Source organism: Phaenicophaeus curvirostris, chromosome 16 (assembly GCF_032191515.1).
Source record: "Phaenicophaeus curvirostris isolate KB17595 chromosome 16, BPBGC_Pcur_1.0, whole genome shotgun sequence".
Classification (NCBI taxonomy): domain Eukaryota; kingdom Metazoa; phylum Chordata; class Aves; order Cuculiformes; family Cuculidae; genus Phaenicophaeus; species Phaenicophaeus curvirostris.
Window position 1 is genome coordinate 7144988 of NC_091407.1, and position 18410 is coordinate 7163397.

Here is an 18410-nt window from a genome sequence, read left to right on the forward strand (position 1 = left end):
TATAATCCGTTAGAAAACCCTGCAGATAGGAGGAGTAGATGAGAAGATTGTGCTGCCTTTTGCCTCCTTGTCCATTAAAATACTATTTTATCTGGGGAGGTTTGTGTGGTAGCGCAGTGCCTGTGCTTGCATGGATATAAAATGCTCAGGTTGAGAAACTTAGGGGTGAGGAAGGAAGCCTGCATCTCCAACGAGAGTGAGAAATTTTATCTTGCTGGAGGTTTATATCTTATTTTTGTACTGTGTTTTTGCTGCTTACTGACCTCTTTTGGGGAAGAGTAACTGAAAATAAAGCACCATCGATTGGATAGGATCTTGGCAAAACTTAATCATGGTGTTGCAGGCACCCTTTACTGGCAAATGCCTTTTCCAAATGCTAGGGAAGGCAAAGTGACTTATAAATTTTCATTTGTTGAAGATAAACTGTTACCCATTAAATACAACACAAAGCCCAAGGAATTAAACTTTTCTGGGCTTTTCTAGCTCCCTGCAAAGGCACCACAAGCGTCTCTGCTTTGATTTTTTGAACTGGCATCACGGTGCAGGGGTTCTTGAACAGGTACAGAAGTCAGCTTGCTCCAGAGGGGGCTGTTAGCTTTGGTCTCAGGCTCTGAATGCCAGAATTGGACCAAGAAAGATGAAAGCAGGAGTGCTGCAGCAGTAGCACTCCAATAGAATTGGAGAAAGCAAAGGAGGGAGCTGAACCTCGACCCAGGGAAACAGACCCTTAGTATGGGGGAAGGTGTGGTGTGGCTTTGGGTTTTGTTGTTGTTTTATTTTTAAGTGGGAGCTGCCTGGTTGTTATTAAAAAAAAAAAGCCTGGAATGTAGTACATAGTTACCTTCCTCCTCTTCTGGTCTGATTTACTGCCTCAGCTGTATATCGCCACTCAGCAGTGGTGTTTCACATCATGGTTTTGCTGAGTGACTAATTTGTCTGTGCCCTCTCTAAACCACTTCTGGTAAAATCACCCTGGGGCAATTCCAGTTGCCAGGGTAGCCAGCTCGTCAGACTTTGACCCAAGCAGATTACGAAGCAGATGCAGGAACTGGTCCAGGACCAGATCTCCAGCAGTGACGCCCTGCAGGAGTGGTAATGGGTGGCTGCCCTTTGGGGACAGGTGAATGAAGAGGCACCTTCAGCTCTTGCAGACAGCTGAGCCAAATAAAGTTATTTCTAAAGCCTTGCACTGTGGTAGCCGTACAGTGGAAGGCCAGGGCTAGCACGAGGCTGCTATCCTGCCTGGAAATTTGTCCATAAGATAAGACTGCGTGTGGCCAGTGGGCGCAGAGAGGTATCACGCCTTGGTTCAGGGGCTGGATGGCAGCTGGTATCTAATATTTTCATCTTCAATGTTTGTCCTGATTTGGGGGCATATAATTTGTGAACATAATTGTTGATCTCTTGCAAATGTAGAATTCTTTTCTCCTCCCCAGGATATTCTAATAAAAGGAACTTTTGAATGTTGTTTTCAGCTCCCCTCTCCCTTATTTTAGGCTAATCCATCACAAACTGAAGTAATTTCAAGGGAGAAAATTGAGGTGCTCAGTTCTGAGATCATTTCAGTAGTCTGTGATAAAAAGCTGTCGCTGTATTTTATTATTAAGACCATCAGAATAAAATGGTTTAAATTTATTTGACTAATTGCACTCATTTTAAGTTTTTAATAATTAAATGCACTGAGGCTGTGTAACTTGTTAACAGTCATGTCCTTTTCTTTGCTTTGAGCAGTTTTACTCTGGGCACCGATCTCCTCACATTCCATATAGGTTATTGCACCTGGTATGGACTCATGCACGGCATTTAGCAGGGTACGAGCAACAAGATGCACACGAGTTCCTCATTGCTGCATTAGATGTGCTACACAGACACTGCAAAGGTAAGGCTTGTACCCAGTCTCCAGTCAACAAGGAATATTGCATCAAAAGGAGGTAGAACAATCTCTTCTTAAATCAAGAGTAGTGTCTTCCAGTACAGCAGTCTTAGCAAACCCCTCTTAAAACTTTTGGTAGACTTAAAGGAAAAGAATCATAAATAAATTAATAAACCACTCCCACAGTCAGAAATTACCTAAAGTAATTACTTAATACATTGGTTTGAATCACCATCATGTTCTTCTCTTATTGGTTGTGACTCACTGTCTTTTCTTTTAAATTGCCCTTTTTATTCTATTTATACATGAGGTAGTTAGAACTCTTACTCAGAGTGCCATGGGACTGATGAAAATAACATAGGGGAGGCTATGGCACTTCTTAAATATTCTGCTGTATTTATTGTAAGCTACATTGCTTACAGAAATGTGAATAAGAAATAAAAATAATATTTGGGTTTAGTGTCTTTTATCAGTCTGTGTATAAAAATATACCATTCTACAATACAATAAAAATATTCAGTGACGTGCTTTTAGAGGTGATGTATCAAAGTCTTGAATCAATTTGGTAATATCGTATGAAATTATGTATTTCGTGTTAGTTAAGTAAATCAGAACTGAAAGTTTCCCAATCTGCCTGTGTTTGATCTAGCTTAATTCACTTAAGCACAGAAATTTTTACTGTTCTTGAAAGGGGAAAAATAGTAGTATTGAAACTAGTAAAACAAACAGAAAAAATCCTTAGTCACCAAAAATAAGCTTTAAAGCACTCAACTTTCTTCTGGTGTTCTTAGAAGAAGCACTCAAAGGTTCAGTTTTTGGCTTGTCAGAGGGGCTATCAAAGGGAAGGCTGCTTTGAAACATTTTGAAGTCTGGCTTTTATCTTTAAGAGAGTCTTATATGATAGCAGATGTGCTTGTTCAGATTCGTAATAGGTGTCCTCCAAAAGAGTTTTCTCCAAAAAGAGAGCTCCTAAGGAAAGGAGAGCAGATCTCCTGTATTTCCTAATATCTGTTGTTTGACCATCACTAATGGAAATCCAATACCCCTAATGAAGCCAGCGTTGATGTGCTGTAAGGAGCAGAGTCTACCCAAATACTGACCTCTCGCTTCTCAATACTGAATAAACTCAGCTGCAAACACAAATACTTCAGGGGTCCTGCAAAGATTCTGAACCGCTGAGCCAATAAATCTTGAACCTTTTTTCATCATCTTTGATATAAAACGATGTTCATATTTCTTCTCTGCTTCCTGATCAGTTCATGAAGGAGTGGTATTTTCTTCTCAGAATTGTAAAGAAAAAGCTTGCAACAACAAAGATCCCTGCATTCTTTCCAAACGGATAAAGAATCTGAAAAGACTAAAAGATTTCCTTTATTTTTTTTTCTTAAAATGTGGTTTGACTCTAAATGAAGAATCGATCTGATGTACCTTCTGAAATTGCCAACAACATCAGGCTTTCTCAACAGTTTCTTTATTCTTGGGTCCATTTGGCCTCTCCGGCCTGAATGAAAATGAAACTGTGATTTATCCTAAAACTTTGAAAAAATTCTATCCTAGAATGGTTTGGGTTGGAGGAGACCTTAAAGATCATCCAGTTCCAATGCCCCTGCCATGGCAGGGACACCTCCCACTAGACCAGGCTGCCCAAAGTCCCATCCAACCTGGCCTTGAACACCTCCAGGGATGTGATAGAAATTCTTTGGAAAGAGTGTGAGCATGCGTGTGGATTCTTGTGCTATGGGTTCATTATCACAGGTGTGTTGAAAACGCTGACTTTTGAGTTGATATTTCAAAATGGTTTCAGCCAGCTTGAATTGAATTAAGGGACTTTGCACCTTTAGTACTGAGCTTTTTTGAGTTGTGGGAAGGGTACCGTTTATAGTCAATACCTGCACTGAAATTCAATTATCTAATGGATATCCTTACATTTGAGCTACTTGCATGGACATAACTAAGCCGTTAGGGTGCCACTAGTGGGAAGGCACTGGATCCTTGGCATCTGTGCACCCAGGTTTTTAAATGTCTGTTTCTGAAGAAATGGGCTTTTATTAAACTATGATAAATAATCTACGCTGCATCAAGGCAATTTAAAAGAAGTGGTTGAGCAGTTGTGTGGGAACCAAACCCGTTCATCTAAACCAGAATTTCAAGTCTGATCATGATAAACCACTTTTGGAATGAACAGGTTTGCTAGATAATGAGAAAGTTTTCCCACTTGTATATTTACCAATGCACACAGACACACACACACACTTGAAGTATAAATATATAAAAAATATTACTGATAGTGAGAATATGTCCTCAAGCTACAATAAGCAAATAATGCCTCCCCTGCCAATATTAAATACTTATTTTACTGAATCAAAAAAGCTTTTAAAGCTTCTAGTCAGTAGTACTCAAATTCTACAATTAACATACAATGAAGTAAAATAAAGTCTGGAGAAAATTTTGTCCAAAGGCCCTGGCTTTTGGACATTATTCATGATCACCAAAGCTCCAGGCATCAAAATAAAGTCTTCATTATGCTAAGAACTGTGTAAATACGCAGTGATATTTGTTTGGCTGACATGGGTCATTTATCCCTTTTCCATTCCATCTACTTTGATTTCTAGGAAGTGTCCTAATGCAAGTCAGAGAAATCTTTAAATGCCAGTTATTGATATCTGTTATTGTCCAAATTAGGAAAAAAATATATGATTTTTTGATGCACATTTAAAAATTAGGATATAGTATTACAAACCCTCAAGCATAAAATTAAATGCCCTGAGATTATAATATGTGCTGGCACAGGAAGTTGTTTGGCTTGGTTTGTTTTTAATACACTTTGTTTTAGCAGCATCTGTGAAGTTTTGGAGCCCAGGATACCTGCACAATCACCCACATAAATTGTGTCTCAGGGGTGACAGCTCTGCTTGTGCTTGTGCTGTTGTGTTGAGCTCTGCGGGGCACATTCTAAACACTTAACAGGGCTCCTCTGTGCTGCTGGAGTAATGTCTCTGAATAAAAGGGAATGTAGCCTGTTGTGCCTGTGCATCAATGTTTTTCATTCCAGCTGCTGGAGGAGGAGGGAGTAACTGGAGAGTAGTATTTTGATGAAAAAAAAAATACTAAGCTATTAAATACTCCTTTTTCTTTGCCATTCACTCAAAGTGTGCACAACTGACAATTAAAAAATCTACAGTCGGAATTCTTTTTCCAATGTTGCCACTCAAAATGACATTAAGAGCTGTATCTGTCTCTTGTGCTATTCCCATCTCCCTTGCTGCTTTGGTAGAGCTCAGACTTGTGCAGTGTCACTGTACCTTGGCAGTTGTGCCAACCACAAAAGCTTCAAACGGGATTCATGGCTTATTCTCCATCAGATACAAGCTGCTTCCCCAGAGTGATGCTGTGAACAGCCTGGCTGTGTAGGGGATGGGCACCTGCTTTGTGTTCAGGGCTGACCATTCGCCTGAACCGGGGCACGTACGATCATTAAAATGCACAGCAACGTGGAGTTTCAGCCTCTGAATGTGTTTGTGGTATAGAAGATGCTGAAAGTGGTCAGACGTTGCTATATTGCTTCTTGCATGTGTTGACTGATAAGCCCAAAGTATACACTGTTCTTCATGTAGGAGTTCCAGAGCTGAGGAATGTAAATAATGGGTATTTCTACCCAGTCTCTGAAGAATTAGGTCAGCTTTTAGTAAACATAACAGATATGTCTTAATTATCAGTGCTCTGGAAGAAGTTCAGGTTCTAATTCTCCAAACTCCCAGGACAGTGAGGTTACGATAACCCAAACACTTTGTTGTTTACTGGCTCAGACATATTCGAACTTTGAAAAACTTAGCCTGGAATTGTTATTTTCTTGTGTGGAGCAAGACTGCAATTCCAAAGATAATGTTCAGCCCAGGGAAATCACTGGTTGTATAATTTTTTATTATTTTATTTTATTGCAAGAGCAACAACAATTGAGCAGCAGTGGCAGAGGTGTATGTTTGTACACAAAGCTTCAAAAACCAAGATAGAAAAACTGAAGTAATCCTGTCTTTATCCCAAATTGTATTCAACCTGTATTATTCAGTTGTGTAACAAATACGCATACTACTTTAAAGCTGATTATTCCTCATTGATCTGGTTTTCATGAAGCATTTTGCGTTCATCTTTAACAAGTTCTGCTACAAAGCAAACATAAAAGCTTGGTGCTAGGTATCGTGACAGAAAAATAATTTTGTGCTGAGATTTGGAGTTAAACACTACCTTGCTCTCTGAATTCTGCATCATATTCTTAGGAACTAAGAAAGCATGTGCTTGTGAAACACGTCCTCTGCTATGATCCTTATGAATTTGTGTGTAGACTGCTTGTCAAAGAATAACAAGCACATGCTGAGAACACTGGGGGGAAAAGGTAAAGCAGACAAGTCAACACTAATGTCTTGGTTTGATAATGCCCCTTTGAAAATCCTTCTGATTTTTAATTCCTTTTTCTCATTTAAAGGACATTGGAATTTGGAGGCAAAACTATTTTATTGCAAAACACAAAACAATGTTGAAAGCAATCTATAGCTGTTTTTACAGTTGTTTTGCCTGATTCACCTTTAATAGCTTATGAAAAGTATATATTCAAACACAAGTTAATATGTTGAGTTATTGCACAAATACGGTAGTAACTTCTGGATTCGTAAAACAAAAGGCATTTAATTTGAATCTGAACTTTTACACTCAGTTTTCTACTGCTCTCATAATCATGTTAGCATATATATTGATGCATATTAAGGTTTGGTTTTTGTCTTGTGCTGACCAGCCTCTTACAGGAATTTCCCCGGTAGGAATTACGGCCAGCTCTAAAACCAAAAATGTGCGAAAATAAAACCTGCTTTGTAAGACAGAAATGTTGAAGGGAATCTTAACTTGAGCACAACAATCTCGCAGCTTCTAGTTCTCGGCTGCATAATATACCTCCTCTCAGCATCTGTTACATATTGACAAGTGTGAGTAGGTGGTAATCTTACTTTTTTTTTTCCCTCCTCTCCAATCAAATATCATGGGAAGTAATGTTGAGTGGGTAATGCCCTTCTGTTTTGCTGGGAACAAGCTCGCAGGATATTCTTTCGAGACCCTCTCATCACTGATGCTAATTGACTTGTATAATTGAAAAGGGAGCATTCGTTCTCTCCCGTAGGCGGGAATGACTGTCTGTTAATGGGGTCCAACAGGGATGGTACCTGTGGTCCAGGGAAAAGCTCTAGATACTGTTTCTCCTTTTCTGCCTCCTCTAAACAAAAGAGAGGGAGATAATGTTTCAAATGGTGACGTTAGAGCGAGGTGGCTGTTGGATGTTGTTTCCTTAAAAAGTGGAGTTTTAAAAGAAGGATGAAAACCATTAAGGTCTTTTTTTGGCAATCTGCATGTAGTCTTTAAAGCTTATAAGTGATCTTTTTCTAAAGGTGAAGCATGTCTTGTACAGTCTCTGTTCTGTATGCTCTATTCATTAGCTTAGCATAATTGAGACCTTAAAAGGATCTTAAGTTCAGGAAGATTTAGCTGGAATTCCCATCAAAAAAATGCCTGAGACTGGGTCTGATAACCCCCAGCTTGACCCTTGCCTTTTTGAAACCTAATTTTAGAGCATTTTGTTCAAGAGCCCTTGTAAGGAAACAATACGCTTTTCTTGACAAGTCAAACCCAAGTTTCGAAAGCAGGCGGCCGAGTGAGAGCTGAGGCGTTGAGGATCTAATGAATTGAAGGGGCCCATTGCAGCTCAGCAGGTATCACCAATGCCTGTTTTTCCACATTTGATATCAGGTGGGACCTCTGTCAGTTAATATGCTGTTTCTCAACAAACATCTAAAGCTTCTTTGGGGAAAAAAACCCCTCCTATTCTTTCCTGCTGCAAGAAGACTCCAGCTGGAGCACCTTAGACATAAGAATTTGCCCTATGCTTTTAGTTTCGTCATGTGTTTTTTTGACGTACTCAACTAGAAATAAAATGGTTCTGAGTAATAGCTGTGATTTGAGGAGTCAACATCTTAATATTTCAGTTTCAGAAGTTAGATAAGTAAGTTCCTAGTAAGTTAAAGATAACTTGGAAACCTGGAAAAACTTAAACTTCTCTTAGCAGCTTCACTCGTAGGAAATTGGGAGACATTTAAGATGGTTTTGACAACATAATTAGCTGGTGCTGTGAAATAGTTTGTGTGTACATCTCTTTACAAAGCAAAACCAATTGCATCTATCCTATCCGAGGAAAATAAGCAGTACAGTCTTGGGAGTCAACAAGTAAGTGGATCACTCCAAGTTCACATGTGGGCAATAGAAGGAGTAAGCTTCAAAGTCAAGAACTGTGCCAGGACGTTTTTGGTTATTTAATGCTCTGGTTAGTCTAAGAAAGCTGACTTGGCCTAATCTCAACACTCAGATCGTAAAAATGAATTGCTGTGCTCCTGGGACCTGCAACGATAGTTTATAATGCCTAAAAGATGAGTATGCATCCACTGTGCCCCTTGGGAACTTAGAGTATTGCCGTGTCTCTGAGGAAGACACAGCACTTACCTTCCCACTTCCGATAAGGACATTTTTCATGTTCTCACTGGTGAAAACCTGACTGAACAGTACCTGGTTATATTGCGAGGACAGGATGCAGACAGCCAGGTGAGGGGTAACGGGTCCAAAGAAACCTCCTACCCTCACTCTGCTCTCAGGAGCCGACTGGGATAAAATTAAAAAGTAGCATTTGCTCACCTTTCGCCTCTGTTCATTTAGGATGATGATAAATTATGTGCTATTGAATGCTCTGCTTAAGCAGAAACCATTGTTTCTGTGGTTGTTTCTTCAGGTACAGAAGTTGCACAGCAGCACTCTAAGTGAAGTTTAAATATTCGGTTTCATGAACTGCCTTGGTAAATCCTTCATCTTAGGAACTGATCTTTGTACCAGATAGTGGAAAGCAAATATCTGTAAAGGGAGATAAGGCTGCACTCTGACAAAGGGTTTGGCCAACAGCTCATAGGGCTTAAAGCTTTAGCTCTACAGGAGTTAACTGCGTTTAGACACCTTCTGATTATCTTATATCATGGTTTTTGTAGGAATTCTCTTGTTCCCTTGTTTTTTCTTTAATGCACATTTGCAGAGTTGTCTATTGTCTGTGTGAACTTGCAGTATGTTTATAGCTTTGCGTTACAAAGAGTTACTGGAGACACAATCCAAAACAAACCACTGTTGCCTCAGAGGATTTTTGACTTCTCAGCCTGTGTTTGCATCCCTCCAGGTGATGATAATGGGAAGAAGGCCAACAACCCCAACCACTGTAACTGCATCATAGACCAAATCTTCACGGGCGGGCTGCAGTCTGATGTTACTTGTCAAGTCTGCCAGTAAGTAATTTTTTTCTGTTTTGAATCTGTACAACCCTAGTGCAACAGCAGCTGAAGCTTTCCTATCTTGAATACAAATAAAATACCAGTAAAATTCTACCAAGGCAAGAACTGTTTAAACACAATATCAGCTAAATGCGGTTCGTTACCAGTTAACTGTTGTCTATTAAAACAACCAAAAAACTAGTTGGAAAGCACCACAGGCTATGGACATGAACTTTTCACTAGTCTGTAAAAGGCTGTTCTTTCCCAAGTTGGCGAGGAAAAGACTTCCAAGATTTCTTTGGTATTGAAAGTGTAATTACCACTACATTTAAAGAAAATGCTGATACGCAACCAGGTTTTCCTTCCATTAGGAGCTTCGTGTATCACCAGGAGAGGTTTCAAAGTGGCTGATACCTGATGTAATCTCAGTTACCAGCAAGTGAATGTTTTATAAGAGTAAGGAAAAATGTATTTGTTGTTCTGCTCTGTGTACTGGAGCAAGCTGGCTTTTTCTTTCAAGATGTTTGGCGTGGCCATAGTGTAGAAGGCAGAGTTATTATTTTGTCCTATCTTGAGTTCTCTATAATTACACAGTCCTGTAGATGGACTGTGGTGCTGTGCTTGTTTGGATCTGCTTTTATTCCTAGTTTCCTGGAGAGATTTGCAGAGGACTTACTTTAAGGAAAACATATGAAATTTTATTCTTTGCCTGGTAAAGCCATGGAATCCCTGTGTGATAATGAAAAGCTTCATGTGTTGTGACATAATATTACCGTTGATGAAACTTTAACAAAAGAAGTTTTCTTTTGAAAATTGACAACTTTTGCACAAATGAAGCTGGAAAAAAGGTGGCATATTGTAGGCTTAATGACATTGCAGAGTGAAAGACCCTAATTTTAGAGGAAGAGAGAACTCAAAAAATAATCATAACAGAAAATGCTTCCAGCCTAGGGACTCAGGCCCCAGGAGTTCTGGAGTTCTCTTAAAAATGTAAATGCTGGAAGAAAATATTTTAGTCAGTACAAGCTAAAATTTTGAAACCTCTTTCTGTAGCCTAGCTGTTGCTTATCTTCAGCTGTCTTGTAGAGAAATCTAATTGAGAATATACACTATTTCTTGATGCAGTTTTCCTTGGCCTCTCAGATTGCAAATGCTGTAGGAGAAGCTAATATGAACTGCAAAGCTGATTTCAGTGCAGTATTGTATAGCAAAAATATTGGGCTGTCTCTTTATCCAAGTAGCCTTAAGCACCACCTTCCATGTCTTGACCTAAGAACTGTACTGCTAACCTAGTTGTTACTGTCATAGATGTTAACTGGTTTATACTGGTCAGTAGTATGACCAGTACTGCTATCTCTGAGTAACCCTGCACATTCACTTTGAGTCACAGGGCTCCAGTGAGTGGGAAAATGTATTAAATGCATCTATTCTGCATTTAATACATCACCTACATGTCCTAAAACATATGGCGTTTAAATATTCAGAAAAACAATCAGTTGTGGGAAAATAAGCTGGAGCGACTATATTTTCTATCATCTTTGAGTGCCCTCTAGGGGTGATGTATATCCCATAATTCTTAAAGGTGAGTATGTGGTGTACACCCTAAAGTGACTGAGACTGTTCTTTTACTTCCTTCAAACACGTACTAAACTGCTTTCTTTTTCATAGTGGCGTTTCCACAACGATAGACCCATTTTGGGACATCAGTTTGGATTTGCCAGGCTCCTCCACCCCGTTCTGGCCACTGAGTCCAGGGAGTGATGGCAGTGTCGTAAATGGGGAAAGCCATGTATCAGGCACCACCACTCTCACAGACTGCTTGCGAAGGTATGAAATGAGACACACACAGAAAGAGGATGGATCTAGATTTTTAACTAAAAGTTGTGAAGCAGGTTGAATATTAGGTCCAGTCAACCAGTGTAGCCGCGCAACTTGAAGCCAACTTGAAGAAGGAAGAGTTGTGCAGGATTATGACCAAAAACCAGCAAAATGTAGGCACTCCTAACAAGGATAACTGCAAATTTATAAGCCTTTGTACAGGCTTGAGAAAGGAGGAGGGAAAAATAAATAAATAAAACCAGCAAATGGTACACAGGATAAGGTAAAGGAAATCTTGTTAATCAAACGAGAGGAGAGACCGAGAGGCTGCGATCACCAAGTAATGCTGGATGCTGCATTGGCCGTAAACTGAAAGAGGCAAGGTAGGGTTAGTGCTGAGCTGATACCATGTTGCTCTCACGTGTGTAGTGTGTGCGTTAATGTAAAATGTTCAATTGTGTTTCAAAATATGTCATCTCAAAAAATTTTAGCTGTAAAATAGCGGCTGGGGAGATGATATATGTGCCCTGTGGAAGTCTAAACTTGGAGGAAGAGGCTTAGCAGTCCATCCTCCTTGCCTTTTCTGTGCTGACAGGTACTGAAACAGTGAGAGATGTTTTGCTGTAGTGGCGGTGTGAGAACATAGAGGCAGTATATTTCCTCTGAGCAGTTCCCTGTTCTGTAATGCTCTCCTTCTATAGCTCCCTTGAGCAGTTCTGTCTGAAAATTTTGAAAGAGGACTTTTATAGTTGTCAATGCTCAGGTTTTTTTGGAAGATATCTGTATTTTGAAAAGAACTTTGTGTTTACAGCCCTTTCCATCTCAGAGCTTTGATCCTAGCCCTGGAGGGTTACAAGCTAGAAGAGTGTCCTGCAGGTGGCACGCAGCTGAGCACAGATCATGTCATCTTGCTTCGGAACTTCCATGTCAATGTTTTTGGGTTTGAGAACAAAAGGTCTTTGCTTTCTATATGAAAATTAGTTGTCCTGTTGTAAGAGATGAATTAACATTTAGCTCCATTCTCAGACACTGATGCACTGCAGTGCAGTGTTCCCAAGCAGAGCAATGATAAATGTCAGATTTGGATATCTGAACCAGAGCAATTTACCTCATTACATGTGTTGGATTTTTTTTCAAAAGGACACTTATAAACCATGAACTTGCTCCTGTGGTGCCAGTGACCCACGAGTAAAAGTAAAAGTGTTTTCAACATGTATGGAAAACAGTCTGATAGTTTTGTGCATCCCTTTGCTTTTTAATATTTTTTTCAGGTTTACAAGGCCAGAACATCTAGGAAGCAGTGCCAAAATCAAATGTAGTGGTTGCCATAGCTACCAGGAATCTACCAAACAACTCACTATGAAGAAGTTACCCATTGTGGCCTGTTTTCATCTCAAAGTAAGTTCACAGGGGGCAGACAGAGCAGAAGACACGTATTTCTCTCTGAGAGGATGAGCTAGATTCCCAGACATATCTTCTGGCTTTTACTGATCAATCTTTCCTAATATAAATTAATATAAAGAACAGCTTACATGCCCAGCTAGATTTTCTATTATGATAGTATTACATTATCTAGAACGTAGCTTTGCCACGTGTCTGTAGGAACCTAACTAATCAGAACCCAGAAACAAAATGGAAGGCTAATGCAATACCAGAACCAGTGTAGAAACCAGCCTCCGATAACAATTACTCATCCTGCATGGTAAAATGTTTCTGCTGGAGGAACGCCACAGAGGAACTCTATGTTGAAGGAAAAGTGTGAAGAAGTTATCAGTTGCGATAGAGGAAGCTTCTTGTGTCTTCTCAGCTGTGAAGTCGTTTTCAACCTTTCCAGTCCAGATTATGTCAGATGCAATGTTGGGAGGTAATGTCATAACTGATACCCTCAGGTTGCCGAGTCCTGTACAATCTATGTCTTAAAGCGTGACCGTGGTGCAAAGTAGGCAGCTGTTGCAGAAGTTTAAGGTCTTTCTGTGGCAAGAAGTCCTTGAAAAGTGGTGCCTCAGGTCTTTGTAGGAGCAGCCACCATAGTTTAACTGCATCTTTGATCTGCTTGAGCTTTTCAGATGCAGATCTCTCAGGTCTTGAGTGTCTCCTGGGACAGAATGGCCAAGTCCTCTCATTGCTAAGCAGCAGCTGATGATCAGTGGCTTAAGCTCTTACCGTGGCCAGTGTTTCAAGAAACTGCTTATCTGGTGATGACACTAATGTCACATAAGCTACACAGAGGCATTTGACCTACAGCCATGGCGACTGGCGGCAGATGGTAGAAGGCCAGCCTACATGCTGTGTACATGTGAAGGCTTGTATTCCTTCTCTTTCCAACTGGGGAATGATGAATTGCTGGAACACGTGCTCCAGCCTTCTGCTCCAGAGACTTTGTTCAGTTGTTCCATTCTTGTATGGTGTCTAGGCTTTGAACTTCATTGAAACACCTGAGTAACTTTAATAGTGTTGGAAGCGGTGCTTTATCTTGTAGCTGTCATGGCAAAGCGTGAGCTGAACTTTGCTATATAGCATGCAGGCAGTTCTGGTTTATTTTCCAGTACTCTAAGCTAGGTCAGTATGTTCGTACTGGAAAATCTAATAATCTGTGTAACTATACTGTTACGGTCTCGCTGAGCAAGGCAAGGACCATATTCAAAAAATGATTGTAGTTTGGAATCATTAAATTACACAGCAACTCTGTATCCAGTGTAGCAGCAATTTAAAATTTATTTCCAAAATCTGGCTTGTGCAAAAGCTTGTTAAGAAAATACAGAGGCCTTGACATGCAAACAGAATGCTGTAGGAAGGTTTGTGTTCGTGAGCAAGGACTGATTCTGCTTTCTGCTGGAAAAAGGTTCTTTGGTTGCTTCTTTAGTGTTAACCAAGATGATAAGCAGTGTGATATCCCAAAGCTATGAGCCTGGATGTAGACAGTAGCCCCATTCCATTGTCCTTCCTTGGCTGACTGTAGTCTTCCTGAAGACTATTCTTGCATGACTGAATTGAGGTTTCAGGAGCGCTTGGCTGACAGCTTGGCTTTTGGGGGAGTTTGGGGACGTTGGTCTTTTGTTTTTATTTTACTTTTTATTTTACTTTTTATTTTATTATTGCAGAGTAGTTGGTGAGATGCATCAAGCCAGTGCAGATGCACTCGACCCTTTTCCTACCCTCAGTTCAGTATTTGTCTTATCTCTCTGTATTTCAGTATTTGTCTTAACTCTTATGACTGAAGAGTTTTTTGAAAAGAAATTATTTTCCTTAAGTGATTGTGTTGTCCGGTCCGTGCAAAATGCAAATTCCATTTCATGTGTTAAAGCAGAAAAAGAAACACAAAACATACGAATTGCAGAAATCCTGCAGCTTTTCACATCTGGATCTGTTGCTAGGGAATTGTTACAGCACCGCAATTGGAAAATAATTAACTTGAAGTGTAAATAGAACAGAATTTCTGAGAAATGGAGAGAGAAGCTGCCTTTAAATAGAAACTCATTCATCTCTTTCTGTTGTTTGTTCCTGTTTCCATTTAATGTTCAGTCGAGAAGATGAGGAGAGGGCGGTGGGTATTGCAGGCTCCTTTTGGCGAAGGGACAAGGGTTTTTTTATTATTATATTCCATTTTTTGCCTTAATTTGAATTGGTATCGCTGTGTAGGCTTGACTCTTGTCACTTGAAATGATTGGATGGGAGGATTAAGTGTGTGAATCTGATGGCAAGCTCGCACTGTCACCAGTTCTATGTGCTCATGTAGGCAGCAGCCACGTATCTGAGCACTTGTTTGGGTAAAGGTTGTGCATGCTTTCTCTGTTTAATGTATTTTCTCCTAATGACAGTTGGGAATAAGTCTGCCTGTAAATGTATTCAGGTAAACAGTGTAATGAATATTGCATTTTTCCTCCACACATTCTGTTTTATTTTCCTGGTAGAAGTGTTTTAGCATTTACATGGGGGAAACCAGTCCAACGAGTTGGTAGAAAAAGATTTGGGGTGGCCCTGGCTACTGGCTGCCTGTGTGCTTTTGTGTCGTTGTTCCTAAGCTTAGGATGTTTATAAATAAGACAAAAATTAAGTCTTTTCCTAAAGAAAAAAAATTCTTTCCCTTTGTCTCCAGCGGTTTGAACACTCAGCCAAACTGAGGCGAAAGATCACTACGTATGTCTCATTTCCGCTGGAGCTGGACATGACACCATTCATGGCTTCCAGGTGGGTACCAAATCCCCCAAAGACGTGGACAGAACTGTTTACCAGTTCATACATGTGCATCATGAAACATGGAACAGCCTTGAGTCAAGGTTACAGAACAGTATGTACAATTGTACTTCTGCTGTAAGCTGCTCCTTGAAATCTGCATCTTTTCTGAACTAATTTTTAGGTAAACTATTGAGTTTTATGTGCTTTCTATTTAAATGTTGGTTTTTTAATTAATGTGTGTTAGGTTTCTGGTTGCATGTTAAATTTATACACTCAGATCCATCATGCCTTCAGATCTCTGCTTTGGTCCCATCGTCAAGTCATGTGTAATTAGATGAGCCACAACCTAATCTCTAACCTGGTATTTCTGAAGCTGTAAAAGTCCTTCTTTTTTATTCCTGCATACATGCAAACTTGAGGGGTTTTGTTTTGTCCCTTCAATTCCTGTTTAGAGAATGCTGTGAGAAGAAAAAACATAGTCCCATTTAAAGCAGGTGTTTAATTGATATTTAAACAGAAACAGTAAGGCTTCTCCCACCTCCTAGGTTTGTGAAAGATGCAAAGTTTTTATAAATATACCTTTATGAAAGGGATTTGATCAGCTCAGTTAACAACTATTTGTCAGGTATTCCATTCAAATATATAAAAGGATATTCAGACTTAATTTATATCTGAAGAAGTGCAGAAAACCTCAAAACATGGTATCGCTTAATGTAGGGCTCTGTTTGGTGATAAAAATCTTACTAGTAAGTTGAACACCACCCGCCCTGTCCTTCCCAAAGAAAAGGAGATGCTTCTGCCAGGAGAGCAGAGGGAGCCCTGCAGCTCTCTTGAACTGTATTGTGTTAAGAATATGTGGTTTGTTCCAGTATATTCTGGAGATTTTGACACTTCTCTGTTCCTCTGTGGTGAATTCTCCCTGGATAGAACAGGCTCTGCTGATGAAAGGTACCAAGCATAATGGAATACAGATGGGATAATCAGCAGGCATAACTCAGTAATCCGAATTTCATCGGCTATGAAATCAACAGCATAAGCCTATTGCTGCTGTCAAAACACAAAGTGAATTTACAAGTCAGAGCCAGGGTGATTGACCCCTTGCAGGATAAATGTTGGATGTAATTAGATCTTTTTCCAGGTTTAAAATACAAATCTTTCCTTAACCTTTTTTTAAGCTTTTCGGATAGGACATTCGGTGTAAATGGATCTGTATTTGCAGCACTGAAGCCTTGACCAGGAGGAGAAATGATGTTTCTTATGTAGCATTGCTGTGAGAACAAATAAAGCATCTTTAGCATCCTAATCAGCAGCCCTTCTCTGCTGCGGAACAAGGACGGGGATTTGGCAAACAGGCTGTGTCGTGTCAAACCTGTTTCCTCAGTTTGGGAAGCCACTGCATTAAGTGACTGAATTTTTGTGTGTGTGTTGCAGTAAAGAGAGCAGAATGAACGGGCAGTACCAGCAGCCGACGGATAGTCTAAACAATGATAATAAGTAAGTGGTACATTCTGTGACTCCTGTTGTGAAGGTAGTTGGTTTCTAGAGGAGATACACAGTCTGCTGTGTGAGGCAAAGTCTTTTACCGTATATCACAGCACAATAAGTCTTTCAAGCTGCTTTCAGTACAATTGCCAACCCTTTTGTGGTTCCGTGTCAGGTGGCTTTCAGATCTGAAGGTGGGACCCCAGCCGTTGGTCTATGGGCAACATGAAAAGCTAGGGTTACGGTATTAAAGGGGTTGGGTGCTTCCTTTAAATAATCCCGTTTCTCTTGCAATAGCAAAGGGAGTTCCAGAGGACCAAAAGAAAGTTTGTAAAGCAATGGCAGTCCCAGTCCCACGTAGATGACCCAGTAGTTCTGAGATCTTGGTCAGGTATTGATTCCAGTCAAAATAAATGACGTACTGATGCAAGACTTGCTCAAGAATGTAAAGAAGGGTAATTTAAACCTATATCCATAGCTTTATGGATAAGGTTTGTGTGACCATCTCTATATCCATAGCTTTATGGATATAGAGATGGTCACACAAACCTTATCTTTTTTTTAATAAGGTCACAATTTTGGTTGCTGCAGTTGTAATGCTGTTGTGTATTTAAATTCTTCAAGGCACTTCATTTGGCACTAGATGTTTCATTAAGAAATTGGAAACACCCAATAGAGAGGTTTTTAAAGCCAGCTGCCGAGGTCTTAGTGCAGTTATTTTACAGCAGATACCGGGCAGGTGTTACATGTGGTCTTACAGCAATCGATTCATTAGGTGTGTGGTATTTAATGGTGTTAGCAAAGATCTGAAAGGAAACACAACTGATCACTGTTGAGATTTGCACACGGCTTAACTTGGAGCAGTTGTTAACAATGGAGAGGATTAGGTAAGGAGAGACGAGACATCAGGGCTGCTTAGTGAGCTGGATGCCAGTAAACAGCTGGGGCAGTTGCAGAATTCTCCGTCTAGGACTAAAGTGTGTTGTGCATCCAGCTGGATTAAGGACTCCACTAGGGAGAGGGAGGCTTTATCAGTGGCTCTGTAGACAGGCAGCTGAATAGGTGCCTTGTTGTGGCACCACTGGGTCAAAAGAGCTCTGTGACTTTTGAATGTAGGGAGAACAACATCAAGTGAGATTAGAGAGATTATTTTGCCATTGTGTGGCTGTGTTTGTATCCCAGTTTGCTGAGACCATTTTAAGAAAGAGTTAAAAAGTGGAGCTGCAAGGATATTTGACTGGCAACAAAATCTTACCTTAGAATGAAAAAGCCAAGGGCTTCAGTCTTTCCTTTTTAAGAAAAGAAAAGGAAAAAAAAAAAAGAACTTAAGCAGCTTGATTAGCCTGTCAGTGTCTTTGGAACAGAGACATGTCTGCTGGTTTTCAGGCTAGTGGGCAAATGCATAGCAGCATCCGAAAGCTGGAAGTTGAGGGTGAATATATTCAGTATTTCAAAATAGGTACAGACATTCCAGATTAAGGACAATTAATCAATACAGCAATTTATCACTAGAAGTATTAAAGATTAGCTGTATTTAAGGTTACCTCCTTGCCTATCTCCATCCCTCAAATGCATTTTTCTGGTTCACTAGAGTGACTAATTCAGGGAAATAGAAGGTCAGGCTAGATAGTCCATGGTCCTCTTCAGGAGTGCATCAATATTGATCTATTTTAGAAGAAAAATCCTTGGTAGCCATTGCTGGTAAAGCTGAGGACTGTCAT

The 18410-nt window shown here is 40.0% G+C and overlaps 1 protein-coding gene across 2 annotated transcripts in view; it reads left to right on the top strand.

Annotated features, from left to right (window-relative positions):
* The window catches only part of USP22 (ubiquitin specific peptidase 22), a 97219-nt gene that overhangs the window by 75263 nt on the left and 3546 nt on the right, over positions 1 to 18410 (top strand). For both annotated transcript variants that reach the window (XM_069870407.1, XM_069870406.1), the window contains 6 exons: positions 1732 to 1879; positions 9123 to 9228; positions 10882 to 11040; positions 12303 to 12429; positions 15128 to 15219; positions 16639 to 16701. In XM_069870407.1, coding sequence (XP_069726508.1) covers positions 1732 to 1879; positions 9123 to 9228; positions 10882 to 11040; positions 12303 to 12429; positions 15128 to 15219; positions 16639 to 16701 — 695 coding nt within the window. The remainder of the gene's footprint in view (positions 1 to 1731; positions 1880 to 9122; positions 9229 to 10881; positions 11041 to 12302; positions 12430 to 15127; positions 15220 to 16638; positions 16702 to 18410) is intronic.